The 26,592-nt window shown below is 41.0% G+C and overlaps 2 protein-coding genes and 1 long non-coding RNA gene across 11 annotated transcripts; 1 reads left to right on the top strand and 2 right to left on the bottom strand.

Annotated features, from left to right (window-relative positions):
- Positions 1-361: 361 nt before the first annotated feature.
- pld6 (phospholipase D family, member 6) lies at positions 362-13,117 on the bottom strand. 6 transcript variants are annotated; one of them, XM_039772590.1, is made up of 4 exons: positions 12,385-13,117; positions 9,275-9,487; positions 4,249-4,524; positions 362-1,410 (listed from the first exon to the last, which is right to left on the bottom strand). In XM_039772590.1, exons 2-4 carry the CDS (start codon positions 9,312-9,314, stop codon positions 1,178-1,180), a joined length of 549 nt encoding a protein of 182 aa, XP_039628524.1. In that variant the 5' UTR covers positions 9,315-9,487; positions 12,385-13,117; the 3' UTR covers positions 362-1,177. The 6 variants fall into 6 exon arrangements, with proteins under 6 accessions (XP_039628524.1, XP_039628518.1, XP_039628523.1 ...); XM_039772584.1 differs by having other exon boundaries at positions 4,249-4,711; positions 9,266-9,487; positions 12,385-13,115; XM_039772589.1 differs by having other exon boundaries at positions 4,249-4,711; positions 12,385-13,113.
- Positions 12,331-23,413, top strand: LOC120541187. Of its 2 annotated transcripts, XR_005635959.1 has the most exons (4): positions 12,331-12,418; positions 17,678-17,753; positions 21,614-21,693; positions 23,329-23,413. It is a non-coding gene; the product is annotated as an uncharacterized LOC120541187 (long non-coding RNA). The 2 variants fall into 2 exon arrangements; XR_005635958.1 differs by lacking the exon at positions 21,614-21,693 and having other exon boundaries at positions 23,329-23,408.
- On the bottom strand, positions 18,929-26,584 carry tmem205 (transmembrane protein 205). Of its 3 annotated transcripts, none has more exons than XM_039772597.1 (4): positions 26,462-26,584; positions 22,754-22,862; positions 21,717-21,880; positions 18,929-21,302 (listed from the first exon to the last, which is right to left on the bottom strand). In XM_039772597.1, the coding sequence occupies exons 2-4, from the start codon at positions 22,851-22,853 to the stop codon at positions 21,000-21,002; spliced, it is 567 nt and encodes a 188-aa protein (XP_039628531.1). In that variant the 5' UTR covers positions 22,854-22,862; positions 26,462-26,584; the 3' UTR covers positions 18,929-20,999. The 3 variants fall into 3 exon arrangements, with proteins under 3 accessions (XP_039628531.1, XP_039628529.1, XP_039628532.1); XM_039772595.1 differs by lacking the exon at positions 26,462-26,584 and adding an exon at positions 25,339-25,563; XM_039772598.1 differs by lacking the exon at positions 26,462-26,584 and having other exon boundaries at positions 21,717-21,888; positions 22,754-22,832.
- Between the last annotated feature and the right edge of the window lie 8 nt (positions 26,585-26,592).

Raw genomic sequence — 26,592 nt, 5'->3', positions numbered from 1 at the left:
GCAGTTGTGGACACTGTGGATACGTCCTCTCGCGTTGTCCTGTGCACCACTAGACACACACTGTAGTAACATTTGGACTGTAAATTAGACAGAATATGTACACTATGGTCTACTGTTGTTAGTCTTGTGACTGATGTGTGCAGCACTCATGTTTGCCATTTGCATATGGTAGCAGTTTTTATTATAAACCTTATCCTAAAGTTCAGTAATCCTAAGAGAAGCAGGGCAGGTAACCTACTGATGTTCATGTGGCACTAGAGGTCCATTGCCATTTCCACAGTGGCTACCGCAGCTCTCCAAACTGTCAACACAACCACACACAGACACGAGTTTTCCAAAGAACAAAGGGTTTTATTGTGTGAAACTCTTACACAATAAAGCGTTTCTCATGATACACTAGAATACTCCTCCCAGCTGATTGTTGCCTCGCCTGGATGTGGCAGAGTGGCTCCCTATCTTGAACCTGGATGTACTACCAGTGCCAGGGCATAGCCCGATGGAAGTACTTCTGGGTCATTCAGAAATCTTGCAATGCAGGGATTACCATTACCAATCCCAACACCTCCCCCAGAACCCAACTGGGCTGTCCCATGAGACTACAACTCCCATTACGCCCGGTGGGTATCCTGGTCTGGGGGTGCTGCCATCTAGTGTATCAGGACGTCTCTGCACTGAATACAATGTCTCCCTATTCCTTCATTACATTGGCCACTCATCCTGATCGGGACGCCAGCCCCTGCCTGTCGTCCATTAGAGTAGTCGTTTTCAGTTAGCTAATAAACAGACTTTCTGCATATTCCTCTTCATTTATTTTTGCCATTTTAGTTATCTACTTCCCAAATATATCATGAACAAGCTGGATTAAAGCCATTTCTTACTCTGCACACACAACTATACTGAACCTATAAACTCAGGTGGGTGACTTGCAGCATAAAGATATTAATTATTCCATTAGTGTCATACGATGATGTCCTTTAGTAAGCAGCACAATGCTAATAATGTTGAGTAAACGAGGCTGGAGCATTACAGAGTATTAAACTGAAGAAACAACACTATGAAATTCAACGTTTAACATTTGATCAATGCTTTAAATGATTCTCTCTTTACTCACTAACACACTTCCAATTGACATAAAAATACTAAACACCGCGTGTAGCTGTGGTTTGAGAGATCTACATCAACAAGTTAAAGAAAAAAACTTCATAGGATCACTTTCATTCCACAGTTTTTCAAACTCGGCCATGAAAGGCTGGACAATCTCCGCGTCCTCAGTAATGAGAATATTTTCTTTGTTGCATTGTATGGCCTTACAAGTCCAGTTCAGCGACCCGGTGATCAAAAGCTTCTTGTCTACCACCGCAAACTTGTGGTGCATGAAACAATCGCTCTGCTCATGGCGAACAGCAATACCTGTATATTAAAAATAAAATAAATAAATAAATAAGAAAGTCACTGTATACACACACACACACACGACATCCGTGAACCCCCAAGAGATTTTACACTGACTTCTTCAGCCTGACAAAATGTGAACCTCAGTGTCTGACAGAGGAACAGCTTTAATTTATTGAATTCATTGCTGGATCAACCTTTTCCAAAACAAAATGGCTAAGAGTACAAGAGAAATTCATAATCTTCTTGAAGAACTTAAACAATAGATAGATAAACATCCCCTTTATCCTTCAGCATACAAGACACGTTAAAAAGGGACAGGGCATATTGCAAAGCAGCAGGCACGATCCACTGTGGTTCATTATAATAAAAAATTATATGTTATTTAGTACAATGCAAGTAAATGAAAATGGAATAAGAACTATCTGAATACTACTAATGAAAAACTGCTTCACTGGAGCAAGAAATGGAGATTAAAATACAACTGGCAAGTACAAAAGAGAGCTTTTATATTGTTTCAGGTCTTAAATATCAGAATCTGCAGATGTACAGTCCATCTCTACTGTTGCAACAGAAAGTAGGGTCATTTTGAACGATGCAGCTTTTTAATTATAATTTTTTTTTTTATTGGAATAATATGTATTCTGTCGTTTCTGAGAGAGTTAATCCAGTCATTGCCAGACAGCCCTGCTTCATCAGATGTATTAAACGCCGTGCTTAGACGCGCACCACCAAATCATCAAATGTTTAGTCAGTACATCAGGCCGCAAGATTAAGTGAGCTTCTCTGAGGTAAGGATCCCATCCAAACTCATTTTTCAGCATGTATGCTTACATTACATCCAGCTATCTAATTAAAGCTACAGGACAGGGTGCCATCTGGGTGCAGTGCTTGCTTTTTTTTGCTGTACAAAAAATGAAAATTTTATTTAGCCAAAGTAAATGGTATTATACAAGATATTTAAAAATGACCTCAAGAACAGTCCCTGAAATAACAAAATACACGTAATGTAATCCCCTTCGGTTTGTGCACCACTGCTTGTAGCCAATAATCGGCACTGCAGTGGCATATGAACTAAAACAAGCCGAGTGTCTCCCACAGGCCGGCATGTGACAATGCGGGTTCGAGTCCATGCTTCCAGCTGCTGTTCGGGAGCCCTTACACCCGTCACCGTCGATAGTTATAACGGAGATGAGCTAAGCAGTGAGGCAACAACATAGCAAGGGGATGGTGAAAAAGTGCAAAGCGCTTTTATTAAAACAACAATAATCAAACAGCGTTCAAATAAGTAAAGTGCAGGGTCTTAAAAAACAGTCTTCAATAAATAAATCCATAAAAATCAAGTGAAACATGTGGAGGTTAAAAAAACAATCCTTAAAAACAACGCTGGAAGCAGTCCTTTAAAATACAATTCAGAGCCCAGTGCTTCTTCCCTAGCGTCTCTCCTGCTTCTCCCATTTGGGCCCAGCAGCAGGCGAGGCGCTCTCTCTGCAGCTGACCTTCACTCCTCCCAGGCCCGAGACTTGGTATCCTTGATGACCAGGACGCTCACATCAAGGAGTTCACTCCAAGCCTCCCGACTCCCGCTGCCTTCCCAACCTTACGCGGCCAGTCATCCTACATGATCGCTCAGCGGGAGTGACCACTACTACTACTCCCGGGTGTTGGCCCAACACCCAGGCTTCCCGTACAGCGGCACTCACTCACTCACACCGGCTCTCCCACCACACTGCTTCCTGTTTCGGGCTCTCCAGCAACCTCCATCTTTCTTTCTCTCTTTCCTCGATCCTTCCATTTTTTTATCTATACTGCTGAATGCACTACCACGGATATTGCAGGTTTTCTTCAAGTCTACCATCAATAAAACAAATCAGCTTGTTTTTGTTAAGAAATGATGAGCCAAAATGTACAGTATGTTGTGTTGCTTGTCATGTGAAAATGTTTCAAAGTGTAGGACTTGTTAGACATATGAAAGTATAAAGCAGTAAGACAGTGTGCAGAGTCCTGGCAGATGCAAACAAGAACAAATACTGAAAAGTGGCGCCTCCCCAGTATTTATAATGCAACTGCGTGAATTTTATATTCTTTTTTGTGAGCCCTCATGACAATTTGTATGCAAATAATTTAGGAGGCAAACAAACAGAGAAGTGGCCCTGGAAATGATTTGTCTAAGAATTGAGTGTATTTAAGCACATTGAATAAGGACCCCAGAATACGATTTACAATATGCTCTGGTGAGGTGAAATGTGAATCTTCAAGTATTATTTTTGATAGCCAGCTAAAGATTTAAAGAAAAAAATATGTAAGAATTCCTCCTGTTCCACAGCGATCATAAAGCCATTACAGATGATCTAACGGAGGTTCTGCCTTAGCAGCACAATGAGCTCAAAACACTTAGCATGCTGGCGTGACTCCTAACTAGGGAGACTTTTGGTGTAATTTTTATGCATTTGGTATGGGGTTTAAACTTCACAGTTCAGAGACGGGCTATTTGATCGATTTACATGCACGGAGGTCCGTTTTCCATCCCACTCTTGTTGCTGCCTGTGCAGTCTCTGGCTGACCATAATCAAGCATTGAGAAAACAGAGTTCATATAACAAGCAAATCATTAATGACAACGTATGTCTACATTTCCCTAAACACACACTCTGCAACAGCTGTAAATGGCAATAAAGAGAACTGAAAACTCTCAACAGCTCGTATTACTTCTCTGCTGAAGGAATTTTTAAAAATCTACTTTTATTTCTGGCTTCACTACTGCAGTGATTAATATGCAAAACAAACTCCTCTAAAAAAAATACTAGCAAATATATTCTTTTTAACAGGGAACATAGTAGAATAATACCATCAGTACCTGATTTGCGAAGATTGCCTATCTGTGAACCTGTGATCTTCATGAAGTCCTTATCTGTGAAAATACGAACCAAGACATTTCGCCGATGAAGCTCAAGTACAACTCGAGCAAAGTCCTGGTTTGAAAAAGCAAAAACACAGAGGTCCAAGGTATTTCGAGCAGACAGAAGATGTTTTAGCAGTCGATTATATGGGGAATCATCACAGTGCAGTAGTGGACAGGTGCAAGGTCTCTTGTTGTGGGTCATCTGGAAAAGGTGATTGGTGCAGGTGACGTCTGTTGGAAAGAACAGGACTTCCTTCACTAATTTGGATCTCCGGGGACGGTGATGCCTAAATAGCCAGAAGAGACCTTCTAGACTAATGGTGGCAAAAGCCACCACAAAACCAATCAGCTTCCACTTGCTCCCAATTACAAGGTTCTTAGAAAACATCTTCACAATGTTATTCAAATGATAGAGACCCTGAAAAATTGGACAATAACTGTAAGCATACTGTATTGTCTCACACAATTCAATAAAAATATAAAAGCAAATATTTAGTTTATGCTTACAATTCCCTTATAAAATTAAGATGATTCAATGTGGATGGCAAAAAAAGACATTTTAAATGCAAGCTTTCTTTTTGTTTTAGTTATATGCCATTTATCTGTAAAATTCCCCATTGTAACGTTATCACTGAGTCGATGTTGACAGGTAGGCTAAAGGACGTCTTTCTGAAGAGTTAATCTGACCTCTCAGCAAAGTACTTTAAAAACAAATGTATTAGTATATTTAACTCTGACATACATTATACTTTTAAAGGATGTGCCTCGGTTTATGACCCTTCCAGAACTACAGGGACAATGGAAGAGACTTTCTTTTAATCGTCTAGGGCAGGGATGCCCAATGCATCAATCGCGATCAACTGGTAGATCGGAAAGGTAGTGCAGGTAGATTGCATGGCATTCAAAATAATTTTTTTTTTTTTAAATGTTAGTCTATCATATCCTCCCTATGGCATTGGCCACCTGATTGACATACAGGGTGGCTTCTAACACACTGATCATCCCGCACACACGCACGAGCTACTGCAAAACTCCGGCTAGCCAAGTGATCTAGTTAGCCTTCTAATTTATATTGACTAAAAAAGGGATTTAAAAAAACAAATTGTTGGTTACGGGCTGGACTTAACGATCAATGGCCGCTAGACTGACCAACATGTAGAACGAGCTTAATTTACAGCTACAAGGAAAAGAGAAAACCAATATGGTCAATATGATTAGCTCAGTTAATGCTTTCAAACAAAAAATGCAACATCTGTCCTCAAAGCTGCAGCGCCTTGATTTGGGGAACATCCAAAACCTCGCGTCAGCGTTGGAGACACAATGGAAGGCGTGTGTGCAACTTGACAGCATCTGCTACACGGAGCAGATTGAAAACTGTCTGTCAGACTTATATATATATCTCCTGTTTAATGTAGGTAGATCATTTTGACCTGGTCATTTTTAAAGTAGCTTACAAGCCGAAAAAGTGTGGACACCCCCGGTCCAGGGCATTATTGAAACAGATGTATTATTCAAACTATGGCCTTAAGCATTCTCTCAGATTTGATTCCATGAACCGTGTTCAACTCCAGAACTTCTACTAGCAACTCACTCATTTTAACTTCAAGAATAAAGACACTGACAATTACCCACCAGGATTACCAGTCTGGCTTTTGCGTTAAACATTTCAGCAACACAAAAAATATTTTCTATAACCCATCTAGACTACGCTGCTGATTTGGCAATGCAAGCAAGGGCTTGACTTTCTATAAAACAAACAAAAATACAATTTTACCATATTCCTGTATCTGAGTTAGCACAATAGCAAGTTGCAAATCCACTTACAAAAACTGAGTAAATTATCCCATACAGCACCTTCCAGATAAAACACAATCACTCAGTGTGAGAAGACAGTGAAACTAACTTAGATGAAGTTGGTGGTAGGAGTCAAATCTGAAATCAGTTAAAAGAAACTACTGTTAATGACGGAGACGTCTGCCAGAGATGCTCTTTACTTTTTTCAGCTTGTGACAAAATTCTGTTGAACTCGAAACAACATCCAGTAGGCCAACGGAGCAAGAAGCCGAAGGTGATTAATGGAAAAGGAAAAACTAAAATGGACCAAATGATCTCACTCCTTTATTAAATTGTTCTTTTTCTAACATTTCTGAAAGATTATCTTGTAGATTGCATAACCAAAGTAATACATTTTGGAGATGCTATTAAATTTTAATATTTTGTCTTTTTTCTCTTTCTTCATCCTGTAAAGCAGGGGTCACCAACTCCAGTCCTGGAGGACTGCCATGGCTGCAGGTTTTCATTCCAACTCTTCTTATTGAGTGACCTGTTTTTGCTGCCAATTAACTTCTTTTGAACTAATTTTAATTGACTTGTACTTGAAGAATTGGACCCCTTAATTGTTTTTTCCTTAATTAGCAGCCAAACAATAATGACATACAAAATGAGCCAAAACAACTGGTGTCCATCATACAATATCTGAAAATAAAGAACGATGAAGGTCTCGGGAACGTCCGTCTTCTAAGATCCCAAAAACATTTTACCAGTGCTCTTAGAAAGAGAAAAATCGACAACTTCAGAAATGTCTGCTAATGCACCACAAGAGCAGCAACAAGCCATGGCATTAAAGAATGGGTTTAATTAACAACGAGAATCGGCGCCTCATTAAGCAGCTGGTTGGAGTGAAATTGGTTGGCATTTGAGGCCTGACTTTGCTGGTCTTCTGTTGGCTCCCTCATTTCACAATTTCATTTCTGTTTGGGTGCCATTTAAGCAAAGAAATGAAGCAATTCAGAGGAACGATGAAGAAACTCATGGGAACACATCTTAAATAACAATTAAGTTAAAATTAATTCACAAGAAATTAATTAGTAGCACAAGCAGGGAACCCATTAAAAAAGGGTTAGAATGAAAACCTGCAGCCACTGTGGTCCTCCAGGACCAGAGTTGGCGACCCCTGGTATACAGGACTAACTGATTCAAATATAATTTTGACAGCAATATAAGAAGCATTGATAATTTTACATTTCCAGAAATTACTTATTCAGCTGTTGTATCAAGCTCAGACAGACTCACATTTTGAAGTTTTGAGTATTCATTATTATGAAATACAGGATCTTACTTATGGAATGGACAGAATGCACAGCCCCTTCAAACATCTAATGTGTAATCTGAGCAAATCTAAATTTAGCAGTGATAATTTGCAGAAAACTTAAAATTATCCACTGAAGAATGACTTCAGCCTCAACACTGAGATAGATGGAATATAAAGAATTAACGACTACAGCCCTGGAGTACGAGGTTTGGGGCTGGTGTGGTTACTTTCTAGTCACAGATTATGTGGCATGAACAGCTAACATATTTGGCTGTACACCACAACGCTGCCAGTTTAACTCATCGTTCTGATTCAATGTATATTCCTAAGCAATTCACCTAACCTTGCAGAAACAGAAGAACAACCGGACTGTATATGAAAAGCACTTTCAATTGACATGTCTTTTGAAGCACACAATATGCAATAACAAGTTTCAATCCTCATCTATACAGTAGTTCTCTTGTATTCCCCCCCAAATATGCACCCTGGAACGATGGAGGGGGGGTGTAAAGCCACATTGTACAAATGTGATAATCCACAAAATCCTAAGGTGTGTACCGTCTTCTTCATGCCACGTACACCTTTACCTTTACTAAATAGGACTCCCTGCAACTCTAAAGGTAGACTTGGGGTGGGTTTTGGAAAAAAATGAATACTTACAATGTGCCATGTAATAGTATCTGCTTAGTAAAGGTGATGATAACTGATATAAAGTTTGTTTTAACTGTTTTTACCTAAATTATGGTAATTTCTTTCCTTGTAGTTCATGTTACAACAACTGAATAAACTTGAACTGCAATCCTTGATGTTAGCTGACAAACCTGCATTCCATCTCTTTGACAAGCTGGTTACAAGCAGACTCACCTAAATACTTTCTCTTCTAAAATATGCCTGGCTGTAGAAAATGACAGGCAGAACTATGAAGAGCTTAAAGAAACACCAAATAGTATAATTTTATTGAACTAGGGCAAGTCATTTTACAATGTTATGAGTCATGTATTCATATTTTAGACATCTACAATTACATCTTGATCATTTAGAATTCAAGTGGCAGATTTTTTAAATTCCAATTGACTAGTAAAAAATGAACATTTTCCCCACTGATAAAAAATCAAAGATACAATTTTAACTAGTCAACATATACCTGAAGATTTCTGTAACTCTGATTTTAGCTAGTCAAAATTGTCAGTATCTCCACCCTGAATTTAATTAGTCAACAATGTAATTTCATACCGTAACATACTTGAACATGCTTAGTTCAATTCAGGCTTGGTTTGGGTGTAGCATCTTACCCTGACACCTCACACAAAAGTGTGCCAGTTCATCAAAGGGCAACTGCTAATTAATGTAACCTGCTCAAGTTTGGGGATGTAAGAGGAAATGATGAAACGAGGAGATTGTACAAACTCGAAACGTAACGTCTAGTCACAGGACTTGAACCCAGGGTGTGGAGTCCACATCTCTCAAATGTAAAGCTTTAGAACAATGAAACGAAAAGGTCTTTTAGTTGCCTAAATACTGTGCAATGTATTGTGCGTACCTCAGCATCACAGCGTGGTTAGTCAGCGCCAGTGCTGCATGACGATTCACATACAAATAAACCCCTTTATAAGCCTCAGAACTTTGATGAATGTGGAGTGCAATGAAAGATTCGTTTTAAAGCATCACAAAGAGCACCCATTGTAATAAAATGGAGTGTCCATCTCGATGCACTTGTTCTTTACCGGAGAAGGAAATGCACATATGCCTGTGTATATCCAGTATATGTCAGTACAGTGGATGTAAACCTTTGGCTGGCCATCAAGTGCCACATTTACAGCAGACACTTCAGATGCAGACTCCTAGTGATTAATTTTGAATTCCTTGAATTAAACTACTCACTTTACTTACTATTTCTGGTGAACCTTTTTCTTGCCTTTGCATCCGACATGCACGGTCACAACTCTGTTTGACTTGAGATCCTGTGTCTCGAACTCAAAGTGCAAATATCCACTCTGCGGACGACTCACCAATCACAAAGCAGTACTTGCTAGAGCCCACCCTCTCGACTTTGATGAGTGAAAGTGACAATTACCATTTCAGAGCATATTTCTTGAGGTGCCACTAAAATAAATAAAATAAAACAAACATACATAAAGAAAAAAAAACGCAACAAAATTATATTAAATTATTTACACTCATCTTTCATGTTATTTACTGTCATTTTATTTGCGTATTTATTTTTTTTTGTCCTAAATATTCCTCCACACGCCAGCTTGGCAGCTTAACTTCATTTGACCCAATGGGTTTCGCTTTGAGTCAAATATCATTGAAGTTGTTCACTTTAGTTTCCTGTTCATTTCACCCTACATGTATTTCTGTATGTCCGTGTTCTTGATTGTAAAGTACTGCACAGTACAACTGGTTGTGCTGTATTGTAAAATATTCTGTTTAGTGATTATCAGCGGTATCACTAAAGTATAATTTACATGGAAGTACTGTATGTATGTCATTTTTTCATTTAGTCCCAGTTTGGTCATAAACAGATTCTGGAATGACTAATGGAACCGACCATATTGTTTAATTACCACATTGGATTTGTGTTACCCTCTACCTGGTGCTTCAGTATGAGGCGCAGGAGAGACAGCAGGTGTCGCTGAATACGTTTCTCTCTACTCTGCGACCATCAACACTCCCATATAGTATTACATTTAACAAAAAATGTCAGCACAATAAACAGCAGCCTGCCCGTTGCCTTATTGCGTCTATGAGCATTACTTATAAACACTTTGAAATCACTTCAGAGGTTTCTGTCTGCCGCCTCCTGACTGACCAGTACGAGAAAAGCCCCACATACGGTACGGTGGTCAAGGTTTTAATGGTTCCCCCCTATTTTTCTTTGTTTCCACCTCATGTCAGATGCTGCCGAATCAAATGTGGCTCCTCACAGCACTGGAATTGTGAAAGCTCCGAAATCACTTTATTAAAATTTTAACTGGCATTTCCTGACTCACCAGTATGATAAAAGCCCCACAGGTGACACACCAATTTTACTTGTGTTGATGTCAAATTATTTTTGTTTTGTTTTTGACCCCCTAGACCCAAACATACCCTACATTTTTGAACGTATTTTGTGCAGGAACTAACACCCGTATGCTGAAGAGGGGTTTCTTCATCAAAAATGATCAGAAGGAGTTGAAGCTGTGCTTACCAGATCAGTCAACCTCAAGGGTTCACCCCCTAATGCAGGCGTTCTCATCGTCAGTCCTGGGGACCCCCTGTGGCTGCAGGTTTTTGTTCCAACCAGATTCCTAATCAGTGACAACACCTGATAGCACTGAGCTCATTTAATTAGCTGGGATTTTTTTTTTCTTTTATTTGACATTCAGAAAAGCAGAGCAGTGTGATTTTTACATTTTAAGACATTTGTAAATATTTCTGCCTTTGCTATAGATCTAAATGCTTAACTCTCTTTTGTTGATTTCATTATACTTTGCCCTTTCTGTGTGCAGTTTTTTCCCCCCTTCATTGTACCTTAATATGACAATTAAAACGAGCAGAGCAGACACGCTGACAAACAACGCTGAATAATCAAAGGCTGTCAGACCCACTCATTAGTAAACTGTGGATTAATTAAACAATTAGAACACCTAGAAAAGTAGAATGAAAATACTGTTAAAAAGAAACAAATACATCATTCCTATACTGTATAACTGCTTGGTACATTTTAATATATATATATATATATATATATATATATATATATATATATATATATTTTTAGCAAACTTAGTTTTTTAATTAATATTTTGTTCCTTAAACACAGAACTTGGGAAATATCAGTTCACTTAATTAGCCCAGGAGTTCAATTAAAAACAGAAAGCTGGTTGGAACAAAAACCTGCAGCGACAGGGGGTCCCCAGGACCGACGTTGAGACCCCCTGCCCTAATGGGACATGAGGGGTCAAACAGTGACTCCGATTCATAAAAAAACGTTTTAAAAAAGGGCGAGTGTGCGGGTCCCGAAATATGGGCATTTGGAGGGTCGTTTTAGGGAGTGATTATTCAGTGGTGGTCCGAGACCTCAAAGAGCCGCTCCCAGAAGGTTTAACAAATCAAATGTAAACCATAAGCATGTGGCGTATCGTTTTGGACGATTTCAGGGTCTGGGGTTACACTTTGGGTGTTACTGTGAATCTCTACTTGGGGTCTAGGAGCGTGACAATGACAAATGTAGATTACAATTGAGAATATTTAGACTTTAAACATTTCAATTGAAGCACACATTTTAATATTTCAAATTTTTGACACAACTGTTCTTGTCAATCGGGTACTTCATGAAGAAAATCAGGACTTCTTACAAACACCCGGAATTGAATTGCGGCGCGGCAGCTTACGCTAATTCGGGCTTTTCGGTTTATTTGAAATTGCACGAAACATATAAAGTAGGAAGCGCAATACTAACAGTAATTTAAAATGTACATCGAACTGCAATGAAAACCTCATTTTTACTACTTTTACTACCAAAAAAGGCGACTCAAACGTAACGTCGATCCGCGATGGGCACACACCAGTACGACAAACACGTTTAAAAAGAAAACCAGGACGGCCCCGCAGAATAATAAGCGACTCAAGGATGAAGCGGAGTACCTCCTGACCGGCGACTTCACTCGCGTTGCATTTCGTGGCTTTCTATCCGACTAAACGGCGGGAGCGTCACAGCCATCGGGGACCTCGCGGCCCGCCATTCACGTTGTGCGGAAACACGAAAAAAAAAAAGGCGGGCAGACGGCGAGAGGCCCGTGGCGGAGGGAGGCGCACTGCGCGCAGTCCTTCACTTACGTTGACTTGAGCGGGAATAAAAATACGAATTGCGTGCAGTAAAGCAGTTATGAGCGCCAAGTCACCGCACTCACGGAGCGACGTTCGCCATTGCTGGTGACAAACCACGCATTACGGAGACGCTGAAAGGCAATTGTTTATTTTCCTGCCGAACTAAAATGTGATACAATGATACATACCTGTGATATGCAACACCTGCAGTAGCGAATAAAGGTAAGCTGGAAGTGTGAGTCTTCACAAGCTGCAAGGTTGCCAAGTTTGCTTTCACGTTTACCCAGAAACGCCGTCTTAAAAAGTTTGTTTAGCGGTTAGGCCCGCTAGACGACACCGGGACTTAACGTGGAGTACTTTATAAGGTCAAAGAAAAACAAGCTAAAGTTTCAAGAGTAAACGCTCGCTTCTTTCTTTCTTTCTGTTTGTAGGCTGGAGCGCAGTCGACCCGAGCAGCCACGTTGACATTTGGGGCGCTCTTAAACTAGGCGGTGCAACTCCTTCATGGGCCCAGCAGCCCGGTCTCGAGCGATCGCGTGGGCACTCCGCCCGTCCACATCTCCCAAGACGTGCAGGCCCGGCAGTGTTGCCGCTCTTAACTTCAAGCAAAAACATAGCCACTTTTAATAAAGTGTACAAGGAATTTTCTAATTAAATACAACAGTAGCACATGACTCGTATTCCTGACAAGTAGGAAATGTCAAAAGTCAAGCTTGGGAGTAGAACATTAAACAGGACTCGCTCTGATCAACAACTTTCAAGTTTCCTGTTTGTACTTTTTCAATTTCTATCGACATCGTTTATGGTAACGTCCTTGATGACAGATTTTCCAAGTGTAACAGTTGATTATTTAATGACCTCTTTTGCTATCAGCACGACTGACTGACTTTAAGGCATGTGCGCTATGCAGGATGTGACGTCATGGCACAGGCCACCAATCGCAAATTTGGCTCTGCACAGACTAGGAATTACATTTTAGAGATGGCAGAGTTGATGAGTTTTTGTTAAGATGTCCGAAACAACACATTTATGTACTGTACTTCAAGAATTCTGCTAAATGAAATACACGATTGTGATGAAGAAAACAGAAACATAGACAGGAAGAGAAAAACAGACAAAACATGGTTGGGGGGACACTGACGCCTGGCATGAGTGGGCCGGGTGATGGGCCGCATTGTGCCAGCCCTCTGCCACCCATTTGAGAATGATTTGTTTTGTAAAGAAAACTGAAATTGTATTTTCTTATTTGGGCTCTTCATGTTATGTTTGATGGCAGTGTCACTTGACCTGATTTTTTTTTTTTTTTTTAAACAGAGCCTAAGATTACTTGCAGACAGATCAACAAAGAACAGGGGTCGTCAAGTCCTGGGGGGCCACAGTGGCTGCAGGTTTTTTGTTTCAGCCCAAGTTATAATTAGAATCCAGTTATTGCTGCTTTAGCAATCATTGCTCAAGAAACATTTCTGTGCTTTATTTTAGATCGGTTCTAAAATATGAATCTTCATTTCTCTTTTCTGCCACAATCATTTGGTCAGTTAAGTGTTGAAGTTATCAGAGAAATTGGTTTCAGTTCTTTGTAGCCAAAGTTTAATTTCCTTCTTTGGGCCTTGTATTTTATTAGAATTGCCAAAAAAGTTCTTTTGTGCTTCCTATTATGTTTAGATTTGTGTGTCCAAAGAACTGCACAAGGTCACAGTTTTTTTTATTGAATATAACTGTTTCTACTCTCAGATCATCACAGTCTTTTTAAAAAGATGACCTTGCTAAAACCAATGAACGTCCATCCACATGTAATGACAGTTGAAAAGAAGAACTCTGACTTGACTTGTTTACTTAAATTGGGTAAAAAAATAACCACAGTAATAGTAATATGTTCATTTTAGCGCTGTGACAAATCCAACCCTGCATGCATCAAACAACACAGATGTTTAGAAACTCTCATGACAGGCAGTGGAGCCTCTGCGTTCTGGTTTGGGTGGGCTTAGCTCGCTGCCCTGTCAGATTCTACCAGTTTTATCAGTAGCTACAGCTGATATAAAGCATTACGACTGCTGTAAGGTTTCGCCAAACTCTAGGATTCCCCAGAAACACTGTTTTAGATAACTCGGATGTTAAGATTCAGAACCCTTTATCAGTCATTTTTGTCTTAGGCTACATTTTCATTTAAAAATGCAGACATTTGAGCCCCTAAAAACGCAGACTCAGTGTAGGAGTGTGAATGGGTGTGAACAGTTTTGATAATGTGGACTCTGATTGTGCACTGATTTGTTCGTGCTTATTATGTAGCCCTTCCCTGATTGGACCGTGCACATTATGACGCCTCATTCCCTGATTGGTCGACCCTTCCCTGAAGAAAGCCCAATCCAACATAGTGGACACAGAAGGGTTGCTTTCTGTGGCGCTTGTTGAGTCACTTAAGTGTATGCAACTAAATTGTGTTTTGCGTAGTTTGAATGCTGCATACGTGTGCAAAAGGCAGTTAATTTAACAGAAGCTGGATGAAGATGGCATGTTATGGTTACTCTTGCGTCAGTGAGAATGGGAGCCCCGTTTCATCCCTTTTGTCATCAGTGGTTGATATTGAAGACATTCCTTAGCCTCTGCATTCATGACACGTGTTCATCCATTTTTTGAGCACCGTCAGTATGTGCACTCCTGCAGGGTGAGGCTTTGTTCCCTGCACTGAGAGCATAAACAAGTGTGAATGTAATCTCCGTTAACATCGTCTGCCCATTCCTCAGTGGAGACTGTCATTTTAAAACTTCCTGGTGAGCGTTGCTCCGTCAAGGAAACCTTCACACAGGAACTGAAAATATCTTTACAAGGCAGGCATTTGGCGTAATACAGTTTTATTATATTTAATGCAATAAAACAAGGTTTTAATAATTTGTTTTTGATTATGTATCTACTCTCTCTCTTTCTATATATATATATATATATATATATATATCTCCATCCATCCATCCATTTTCTAACCCGCTGAATCGAATAGGGTCACAGGGGTCTGCTGGAGCCAATCCCAGCCAACACAGGGCACAAGGCAGGAACCAATCCTGGGCAGGGTGCCAACCCACCGCAGATATATATATATATATATATATATATATATATATATATATATATATATATATATACACACACACACACTGTAGTTAGGGTCACATGGCATATTGTTCTGTGACACTTAAGTATGTGGGGGACACAGGCAGTTAAATGAAAAATGAGGGCTCTGAGGGCCACATCTATCTCCGTAAAAGCCACAATTCTGGAGGTCACCTAATGGTTCATATTTTATCGTTTCTTGTGATTTGTGTCTTTATTTGCTTTTTCAGATTTGTGGCTTTTATCCAGTGATCTGGACACTTCTCTGCCTTTCTTTGGCTGCCTCATGTTCATGTCTGCCATTTGAGTGCAGTTCATTGTACCTTTCACTACTAAACTGAAACCTTCTGCTCACCCAAATTTGCATCTCAACATAGGCTCATGCCACCAGCACCACTTCACAGGGTGGTACTGAATGTTACGCTCAAATTGTCCTGTACAGGAACAAGTGCCAGAAGGCTGCTCAGCTTTTTTAAAATTGCAACTTCAGTAATTGAATATTTTTTTTTTCTTCTCTTTCTTCCTGCATATGTTTATGGCTGCGTAGAAATAACATAATCTAAAGTTTCATTCAAATCACAAGCACCAAACTCTTTATTGATTTATCCTAAGGATATTTTAATAGAAATATACAATTACAATTCAGAGGTGACTGTGCAGAGGGTACAGACCTTTAAATACCTGGGAGTGCAGCTTGATGATAAACTGGACTGGACTGCCAATACTGATGCTCTGTGTAAGAAAGGACAGAGCCGACTATACTTCACTAGAAGGCTGGCGTCCTTCAACATCTGCAATAAGATGCTGCAGATGTTCTTATCAGGCGGTTGTGGTGAGTGCCCTCTTCTACGCGGTGGTGTGCTGGGGAGGCAGCATAAAGAAGAAGGACGCCTCACGCCTGGACAAACTGGTGAGGAAGGCAGGCTCTATTGTAGGCACGGAGATGGACAGTTTGACATCCGTGGCAGAGCGACGGGCGCCAAGCAGACTCCTGTCAGTCATGGAGAATCCACTGCATCCACTGAACAGGATCATCTCCAGACAGAGGAGCAGCTTCAGTGACAGACTGCTGTCACCATCCTGCTCCACTGACAGACTGAGGAGACCCCACACTCTGCAACTCTTCAATTCCACCTGGTGGTGTAAACGTTAACGTTATACAAAGTTATTGTCTGTTATACCTGCATTGTTATCACTCTTTAATTTAATATTGTTTATTATCAGTATGCTGCTGCTGGAGTACGGGAATTTCCCCTTGGGATTAATAAAGTACCTATCTATCTGTTTGTTTTTATTCCCCTGTAAATAACCAGTCAGAATTTTAAAACTTTACATGAATTTCATGTCGGACTCTTTGTATTTAAACTTAAGGATGTTGCCACTACCTTTCACTTGGGTGCCTCAGAAAACCACCTGGAATTCACAAAAAAATATTAGTGGTAAAACACTAAATGTGTCTTTGAATCAGAAGCGTTGTCACTCCTTCTACCAATTTTATATGTAGATGTTTTTAATATTTTCGAGGAAAACAGTTGCATCTTGGAAGGAATGAAGGTGGGTAATTTTCTTGTTGGAATTCTGGTGAATTTCCTCAAACGTTTCACAAAATTACAGTTCAAACAAACTTGAAATTCTCACATTCGCTTAATGGGTGAGCAGAGTCTGTCCCAGCAAGACAGCGGGTATCGCAGGAGACAAACCAAACCATGGCACATCTCCTTTGCGGTGCCTACCTACTTATGGGATTTTCCACATCTGTATGGTGTTGGTAAATTGGGAGTCACTGGTGAACAAAGCTGGAACTCCCTGTGGTCCCTCAACACCTGTGCCGTCTGCCATTAAAAGGCAAATCCTAGCATCGCAACACACCACACAGCACAGCGCCATTCATGTCATTGTGGAAACATGCAGTCTGCAGCAGCTAAGTGGGGTTGCCACCGCTGGCATTTCCTCTTAGCTCTTGCTTTCATTTTAGTTAGATGCTTTGGCATTCCTGCCACCTGCTGGGTGAACACTGCATGTTTCTACAGAACCCATCTTTCCCTCTTTTTCACATTTGTGCTGATGACTTCCCTACCCAATGGCTTTCCTGGGCACACACGCAGGCACTATTGCTCCCTAGGGGTCCCATTGCTCACACCTTGGCATTTGCAGATCTTTCCTCCAGCCCGTGCAGATTTCTGTCTCTTAATATTCTGGTGGGTGACTTTGCCAGGCCCTTTGTCTTCTTGGTGGTTGCCTGCCCAACTCTTTTGAAGAATGCTATATAAATATGCCTTTGTTCCTTTGTGATTTATATTTTATGTACTTGTCAGTTATATTAATTTGAAGTTTGCTAAAGTACTATGTCTACTTTTATTTTTTTTTTATTTCCTTAAGTCCTGTGCCCACTGTCCAGGTTGACTTTCAGTGAGGAGACGTGGCTTTTAACTCCTTCACAGAAGAAGTACACCAAGTATGTATTTTTTTTCTTTTCAATGTTTATTTAATCAGCATTCATAATTGCTTTACAAATATGCTTTATAAAGACAAAAGGAACAGAGTTATCAATTGGTTTATGCATAATCATTTTAAGCACATTATTATAGTTACACTTAATGGGATGGCATTTTCATAATTGAAAGAAAGCAAACCTTGTAATAAATAAGGAATGCTTTAAAGTACGGGTATCGAACTCTGGTCCTGGAAGGCCACAGTGGCTGCTGCAGGTTTTCATTCTCATCATCCATCCATCCATTACCTAACCCACTATATCTTAACACCGGGTCACAGGGGTCTGCTGGAGCCAATCCCAGCCAACACAGGGTGCAAGGCAGGAACAAACCTGGGCAGGGCGCCAGCCCACTGCAGGGCACACACAGCACACACTAGGCACAATTTGAGATCGCCAATCCACCTAACCTGCATGTCTTTGGACTGTGGGAGGAAACCCATGCAGACACGGGGAGAACATGAAAACTCCACGCAGGGAGGGAACCCAGGTCTCCTTACTGCGAGGCAGCAGCACTGCCACTGCGCCACTCCATTCTAATCATCTTCTTCATTAGTGACCAATTTTTGCTGCTAATTCACTTCCTTTGCCTTAGTTTGAATTAACTTGACTCACACCCCTTAGTTGTTTATTCCTTAATTTACAGCCAAACAATAATAAGACACAAAACAAGACCAGCTAACCTGTGCCCATCACACAATATCTGAAAATAAAGAAGGGTAAGGGTTTCAGTATGGTTGGTCAGCTCAGCTCACCAAAACATCTTGACGGTGTTCTCAGAAAAATCAACAGTTTTGGAAATGTCTGCTGTGGCAGAATGAGAGCAGCAACAAGTCATGGAATTAAATAACGGGTTTAATTAACAGAAAGAATCAGCTTCTCATTAAGAGATTGGTTGGAGTTTGAAGCCCCAGTTTAGCCGCTCATCTGTTGGCTCGTTTCACGTCTTATTTCTGTTTGGCTGTCCTTTAAAGAAGGAAGCAATCAATTCAGCGGACTGAGTCCTTAAAAACAGAGCTAGTGAAATGAAGGGAAAAGGAGTTAATTAGCAGTGAAAACTGGGCACTGATTAGGAAAAGGGTTAAAATGAAAACCTACGGCCACTGCGGCTCTCCTGGAGTTTGACACGCCTGCTTTAAAGAAATATCTGAAAAATAAACAATACCACACCAGGAAAAAAAAGCTAATGTGTTTCACAGCATTTAATTTCTGCAGCTTTAAGTCAATGGCCCAGTTTACAGGCAGGCACTACCTTTATATATCCACTCGCTTAGGAGAGCAGACCCAAAAGGCCTAATTTATGGACCAGCTTGCAGCAAGCCGTCAAGAGGCTTTAGTTTTTTAATGGGCCTTGTGAGTAAACCCGACGCGCTAATGAAATGGTCTCTCAAAATAATCATTAAACAATGTGTGTTTATAAAAAAGCACCTTTCTGTATTATGAATTAAACTGTCTGACTTGTATTTGTGGTTTGCACACCCTCTCCTTGGTCATGGGGGTTTCTACATCCCAGAGACCTGTTTGGAGCCTAGAGGAGTCTGCTAGAGCCATACAAACCAAGAACTGGCTTTAGATTACCCAATACGTTAAATAACGCAGTTGTGTTAGTCAGTGGGAGCTCCCATAAACGCACGCTCATTCACAACAGTCCAGTAAATGGTGACCCATTGATTGATGGCTTGGTTTTGAAATTCATTTGTCTACATTTAAATTAAATGGGACTTGCCACTCCCTGGCTAGATAATCTTTACCACGTACATAATGTTACTGCTTTAGTTTTGCATCAAAAAATATTTTCTCTTATTTCAAAAATTCAGATTAGGAGTGCTGCACATATTAAAACCTCTTCCACAGATACTTTAATGAAGTTGATGGGTTTGCATTTTAGTCCTTCACCTGACCTGGCAGCACATGGCTGGAATGTTGTAGGAACTCCATGTGAACATAGAGAGGCCTGGCAGCGCCACAGCAGAGGCATCGTCAGCTATGGCTGACATGTTGTACGACAGCAGTGCGGCCTCCCTCACAGCATTTAAATACAGAACGACGTTAGCTCAGTGGGACGACAACCCATTGATCTTTAAGTTTCACCGTTACAGGTGAGTGGATGCTCTAACCTCACCACCACTACCACCATGACAGCTGCTCCCCGGACACAGGGGCCGATTTGGGCCTAAAAGGAGCAGGTTTGATGGTCTTGTCTGTTATCCAGGCCAAAACGACACTAGCAGTTCTTCAGCTGAATGTCCCCCACCATTTATGGTCTGTGATGGTTGTCTACAGATCTTTAATTTTATGACATAAAAGAAGATATGGACATTATTTGAAAATTTAGATTGTTCTCTCATATCTCTGAATGCAAAAATTGATCTCTTATGTTTAGCGGTCATTTTAATGTTTCATTTGAAGATTTGTCAAGTTCCTCAAGCAGTATAGCTTCAGAGAGAGTGAAATCCAATGTTGACCACACTGTTGAACCAAACCTGAACGACAGGCAAGTCCTTTACATGGCGCAGTCTCTGCTAGAACAGAACCATCGTTAAGATGTGGAAGGAAAGCCCAGAAGACACAGGAGAACATACAGACTCCATGCCGACAATCACCAGTCTAACCAGGACACTTCATGCTGGGCCACTTTGGGTTTTTTTTTTTGGCCCCCAAGTTACTTTCTGGGGCCTTTTGATTCTGAAATGGAAAAAATTGGTTCAGTCAAGAAATGGACAACTACATCCCAACAATTCTGTGACGTGTGGCGCGGTTTTAAGGTAATGGCACACTCCTACTGCATCTGTCATTCGTCTTGTGTTGGGGGGCGTCTTACCAAATCCCAAGATTAGCATTCTGTATTCAGTAGACTGGGCCTGAACCACAAATGAGTGTCTCTAAAAAGATGTTTCTATGTTAGTACATACAACCTGTAGATGAAAAATAGTATATGATACTGCAATAGGCTAATATTTACTATGTTCTTTTCCCCCCAATTAACTTGCTGCAATCTAGTGAATAGATGAAGTCATAGAAAACATTTCCTAAGTAGTGTATCCCGGCTTTTGAAATTTCAACTTCAAAGTCAGCAAATGAAACAACTTATATTTATAATTTGAGAATCTGAACTGTAGTGTTAGAGAGTGGATTGAATCGCCGCACTGCCTCAGTTTTTAGTCAGTAGGTAAGATGATCAAGACTATATGCGCACCTAAGGAAAGCCCCTCAAATGGTCTGAAGGTTAAGAGCTGTGTAACAGAGGTTAGCACCCGTACACAACACACACAGCAAGTTACAGAGGGACGAGAGGCCGTGGTAGCGGAAGAAGGTGCTGCGCAGACTCTTGTATTTGGGGTCCTTCTCCTGGAGGGTCTTGTAGGCTTCTTTCTTGGCCTTCATTCCCACTTCATCTCCGAGGCGGTGCTCCTTCTCAATTTCCTGCATCTGCATCATTGTGTCTGTCACCGTCTGACCAAACCACTGGGCATTGAGGCCTGCAAGGACCACAGACGCAAAAAACAGGCCAATCTGCACAAGGGACATCAAACACACAATTCAGGCACTCTTGGAAGTTCAGAGCACAACGATAACCCAAAGCTGATCTCCGACAGAAGCACAAAATGAAGTTGCTATGGTGTCACCTTCAAAGTTTATGATGCCAATTTTAACTATAAAGAATTATTAAAACTAATAATCTCAAACATATTTACGTATTTAGTAGCACTGATGAATGTAATTGCAGAATTAACAGATACTATTTTTATATAGACAAATAACAGAATCATTTCATTCAGTTGTTATTTAGTCTTACATTTCTTTTGCTATTCTTCCTTTCCAAGTTGCATCAACAGCTCCAGACTTGTTGGTCATCAACCACAAAACAGTCCAGCAGCAACCCGGTGGGGATTTTAACAAAAAGGTGTGTTTTGCAGTTTACGTTACCTGCACTGACTCATGGGTGTCCAGAAGTTCTCTGGGATGATACACAGCATAGATGGCCAAGTTAAGGAAGGACGAGCCCAGCACGCCATAGAAATAAAACGGGAACAGCTTGCTCTGGACCTGACCAAAGGTATGGCGGGACACACCAGCCGCCATCACAAAACCTGTGGGTCTCAAGCAAACACAAAGTGAGATGCATCGCTCTCTGTCTCTCTGTCTGTAGACACAATTTGATCCTTCCGTTCATTTTCTGTGGAACCAGGGTACAGATTTGTAACACTTCACCTGCTCGAGGCTGTTGGTTAACTCAAGTTAAAGTTGAACTTGTTAACCTAAATGTTAAACAGAATGCATGGGGCAAATTAACACTCCACACCTTTCAGATCGCACTGACTTGGAAGTCTTATCGGGATTAAAGAAAACATTCAACATGTTCAAAAAGGAACGTCTTTGTCCACAATTTCGTTTTGCGTTTATCTGCCCCATCACCACAGAAGCATTTTTCTTGTAAAGAGGCTTCAGAGCCAATTGAATGAAGGCTGTGGTAGCAGAACACGTGGCACTAGCTGTTTACCTTGACGTCTTTCATTAAAAGTGCGTAACAGCAGAATGTGAAAAGGCATCACCCTTAAAGTATGATGGCACTTTACGCTTTTCTGAAGTATTCTGTCAGTGACGGCAGCCCTAAGGGTTTAAGTTTGTTGCTCATTTAGAAAAAAGATTATGGTGAACAGGGAAGTGATACTTCTTTAAAGGTGATGTAGTTTCTTAAAAAGAAAGTAAAAAAAAAAAGGTACTCATTTTGTAAAATCTATTGATACATCACTCACGTGGCCTTTCTGCACTGCCTTCTCTAAACCTGACTGAACAGTCATTTTACGTGTAGCCAACTGTACCGGGCACATGCCAGATTGTAATAGGAGAAGTGCTGCTCTTGCAGGGCTGTGATGGGTTCTTGGAGTTAGGGTGCCCTCTACTAGACACACTAGTGTCATACAGTTATGCTCCTTTGCGCCACTTCTCAGTTTTAACATTACCTGCTACAAATGTGACCCACAGCTGCATTCCCCAGCAGGCCGACAGGATCAGCAGGTGTGCAACTTTCACCAAGTCTGTGGGCTGCCCTTCAGTTGGCATTCTGAAGATCTGCAAATAGAAATGATGGAGGTACTTGAGGAGCAACTCTGAAAATGTGCCTCACACTCGGGAAAGTCAAGCAAAATGACACCGTTTATTGGCTAACAGAAAAGATTACAATATGCAAGCTTTTGAGGCAACCCAGGCCCCTTCTTCAAGGGTCATTTTGCTTGACTTCTCGCTACATTCATGATGGCTAACGTGGTACAACACCCCGTTACTAACCACTTCACATAAAAGGACTCGATTAGCAAGATGGTAGGAGGTGTAGAATTTGTTGCCCAACAGTTGCCAAAGATGCATCTGTCAAAGACGTTATTTGGGGGTCAGCATATATCAATCGCTTAGTTTCTGCCTTTTAATTAATTCATTAATATTTAATGACATTTGACTGCCTGTCCAAGAGAGAGATGACTTTTCTGTTTTAAGGTCAATATTTCACATTATACTAACTTTCTATGTGGTTAATTTATAGGATGAACTAGAATATAATTGTGCAAGAAATACCAACTTGAAGATGTGATGCTGGCGCGGTATCAGTGAGCCTGGTTTCTAATGTAGTGGCACCCGGTCCAGAGTTGGTCACCACCTCACATCAATTGGTGGCAGGATAGGCCATGGATTTCTGCAGCTGGAAACGCACTTACAGGTCAGAAAATGGACAAGACGATTACAACTACAAGGCATTTATTTAAGTGTTAATGCAAATTAGGAGTATCAAAGGCACACCTGCCCACACACACAGCATATCTGTAACAGGGTAGGGATGGCACTTCTGCTGCAAAGAACTCATTCAAGACTAATGAGAACAGCCATTCAGCCTTTGAGCTCATCCATCCCGTTCCCTTAAATTCTCCAAAATAACATCCCATTGAGATTTGAACGTCCGCAAACTGGTGTTCTCCACCTCAGCACTTGGCCGTTTTACTTGGTGCGTCTGTGGAAGGAAAACTTTGACATTTGTGCAGAATCTCCTCTTAACAGGATTTGAACTGCGTTCCTGTGATTTTACCAGCTTTCTAAAAATTTAAAATCTCTATACCTGTAGGGATATAAATCGATTACAAATAAAACTAAATGAAACATCTCGCTAAATAAAGTCACAATCTGACTTATTTTGCCTTTAGTGATATTTTGTGTGACTCTTTTTTTAATGTATACTCATTTTACAGCTGCTTGATTCTGTAATGTGTGAACTTTCCTTTTTATAATTTGAAGTAAGTGAATTTCTGTACTGAGATGCTCGTCTTCTGTGCGAGTGACTGCTGTTTGTTCAAGTCACCTTCCTGACCAGGCACTTCCTCTCTGGTTGTGCAGTTTGGCCGGATGGCCTACTCTTCTAGGAGGAGTCCTGATGGTTGCAAGCGTAATCCATTTCGCAAACACTGAGGCCACGGCGCTCATGGGAATGAATTGTCAAAGCTGTACAAACGGCTTGATCTCCGTCTCACCTCAATTTTTGAGTGTGAAATTCTACAGAAAATTCCTTGAAGTTCATGGTTTGGTTTTTGCCCTGACAAACAGTGTGAATTGTGTGGCCTTCTGTGCACAGTGTGTGTGACTTTCTAAATGCTGCCCAGTCAGTTCAGTCTGCCACAGGTGAACTCGCAGAGAAGTAAAGCACCTGAGCACCATTAGGAGTGCTACAGCAAACGGTCGAAAAACTTTTACAACAGAGAAATTCCACTTTGTGATTTTAAATACACGTACAAACCTTTCTGAAAACGTCACTTTGCCATTATGGGGTATTGAGGGTAGATTTATCGATGAAATGGCAAGTGTATCCATTTAAAATGAATTGCAGTACACAATAAAGTTTGCATAAAGAGAAGGGGTCTGAATACTTAGCGACTTGACTTTTTTACGACCTTTATCGTTTACTATTTTGAGAATATAAGTTTGTGCCATGCCAATTGAAAGTCGACAGCTTACTAAACAGCATGGCTTGAATAACGGAGAAGAAAAACCTATTTTCTCTTTTGTATTAACGCGGCAAACAGTCCAGCCAAGAATGGAGCGGGTTACCAAGTGCGTCCTGCTTTTGGAGGTCAGTTTATTAGCTGTCAGCACCGATAATTATTACGAAATATGCATTAATGAGTTTGAAACCGTTAAGGTTTACCTAATGGGAGGTGACCCATGCAGCACTGGGCGCGAAGCCTACGCCGCTTATCTTGGCCGGGCGGCACTCATACCATCTCATTATCAAACCGGCACAATCTGACGTCACGAGTTCACCCAACACGCACGTTTTGTGAATAAGAAAAGAGAAAGGCTGTGAGAAGATCGCGCCGAGAACGCAGGTTTCTGGAGCTTCGGCACAGCGGCAGCCTTAAATAACCATTGTGCTCTTATTTTAGAAATGAAACCGTCCACTGATTGACGCAGCGTAGGGCATTTATGAAACTATACCTATTTCGAAAGAATTGTTATTACTCTTTGCTATTTTTGCATATCGCTCTTTGTGCACCCACTATTAGATTACCTCACGTTATGTGTCACCTCGACTGCTGCGCTTCAGCCTCTTCACGTCCCTTCGGTCAGTCCCCAGTGAACTTAAACGTGACCGCGTCTACCAAAACAAACTTCCTCCGGCTTCGACGAAACCCCGCCCACTGGCAGCATTCGACCAATCGTTTTCGAGAAAACAATTTTATACGCTGCACGACTTTTGCAGAAACTGACAATAAAAAATCCAAATATTGCGTAAGGGTTTCCACCCACAACTGCATACGGAAGCCATTAAGGGACCCGCAAGCCCGTGACGTGATACAATTACTTAAACTATGCTTGACTGAGGTGTTAACTAATACAACAAAGAACAATAGTCTATTATATGCATTTCAAAGTATGTTCCGATAGATGGTCCACTGCAAATGTTAACATCGTGGTCTGTTTTGATTACTTTGATTTCTACCGCTCTTAGATGGGCACCACAGTTAGTTTATAATAATTGCCCTCCACCCAGTGATTCCTAAACTTTTTTTTTTCGGGACCCAAATTTGCATTTCGTGTGTTTTCGAGACCCAGAATCGTAGTTGATAGTCATCACTGGGGTGGGGAGGACAATCGCCGACGCAGGTCACAGCGGAGCACAGTCGTTTGCTCAAACTAACCATCGAATGACACTCCGCAGCCTGTAGGCGACCCTCTCTCATCGATTACAATTGTGAATCACGAGTCTGCGCGGCTCAAAATCAGACCCATTGTTTTAAAGCCGACGCACCCACCCCGTCACTCTCAGAACCAACTTTTGTAGAAGAGGGTCCTGTGATGACACCAGTCCGTCACTGGGCTCAAATGCTAACAGTATAGGTTATCCAGACGCCTGTGGCAGCGATATTTAATTTTAAAACCAATGAACTAGTGTGGTGCGGCTGTGCTCGGGTCCTAATCTGTGGCAACGCGGTGTATCAGTGCAGGCTCCCAACCTCTCTCTTTCTCTCTCTCTGTCAGTAAAATTTTAATTGCCCCGTGGGGACAAATAAACTATGACAGATAGACGAGACATAGTCAAGACGCCGCAGTCACAAACGTTAAACGTCAGAATTAAAAGTGAATCGAGTTGATTCGGTAGAATGATTTTCATCTAAAAAAGTGTCACATACCTATAGTTACGATCTATACAAGCAACAATCTAAGAGTGAGAGAATAAAAAGTTCCTCGTATCACCGTAATGAAAACGACAAGAATATAAATTCAAAGTAGTTACACAACCACAGCGTCTGTCGGCTCTGCG

The sequence above is a fragment of the Polypterus senegalus genome, chromosome 12, assembly GCF_016835505.1.
Source record: "Polypterus senegalus isolate Bchr_013 chromosome 12, ASM1683550v1, whole genome shotgun sequence".
Lineage (NCBI taxonomy): Eukaryota > Metazoa > Chordata > Cladistia > Polypteriformes > Polypteridae > Polypterus > Polypterus senegalus.
This window is presented reverse-complemented; position numbering and strand designations above follow the sequence as displayed.

Excerpts from the sequence above, each read along its gene's own strand:
- pld6 (XM_039772584.1), bottom strand. The coding sequence starts at position 9,307 with ATGCAAAGGCAAGAAAAAGGTTCACCAGAAATAGTAAGTAAA. Across the intron at positions 4,712-9,265 it reads CACCAGAAATAGTAAGTAAA|GGTCTCTATCATTTGAATAA; the intron begins GTGAGTAGTTTA and ends CCAATTTTTCAG. Across the intron at positions 1,411-4,248 it reads AGGCAATCTTCGCAAATCAG|GTATTGCTGTTCGCCATGAG; the intron begins GTACTGATGGTA and ends TTTAATATACAG.
- tmem205 (XM_039772597.1), bottom strand. The coding sequence starts at position 22,853 with ATGCCAACTGAAGGGCAGCCCACAGACTTGGTGAAAGTTGCACACCTG. Across the intron at positions 21,881-22,753 it reads GTGGGTCACATTTGTAGCAG|GTTTTGTGATGGCGGCTGGT; the intron begins GTAATGTTAAAA and ends TGAGACCCACAG. Across the intron at positions 21,303-21,716 it reads ACACCCATGAGTCAGTGCAG|ATTGGCCTGTTTTTTGCGTC; the intron begins GTAACGTAAACT and ends TCCCTTGTGCAG.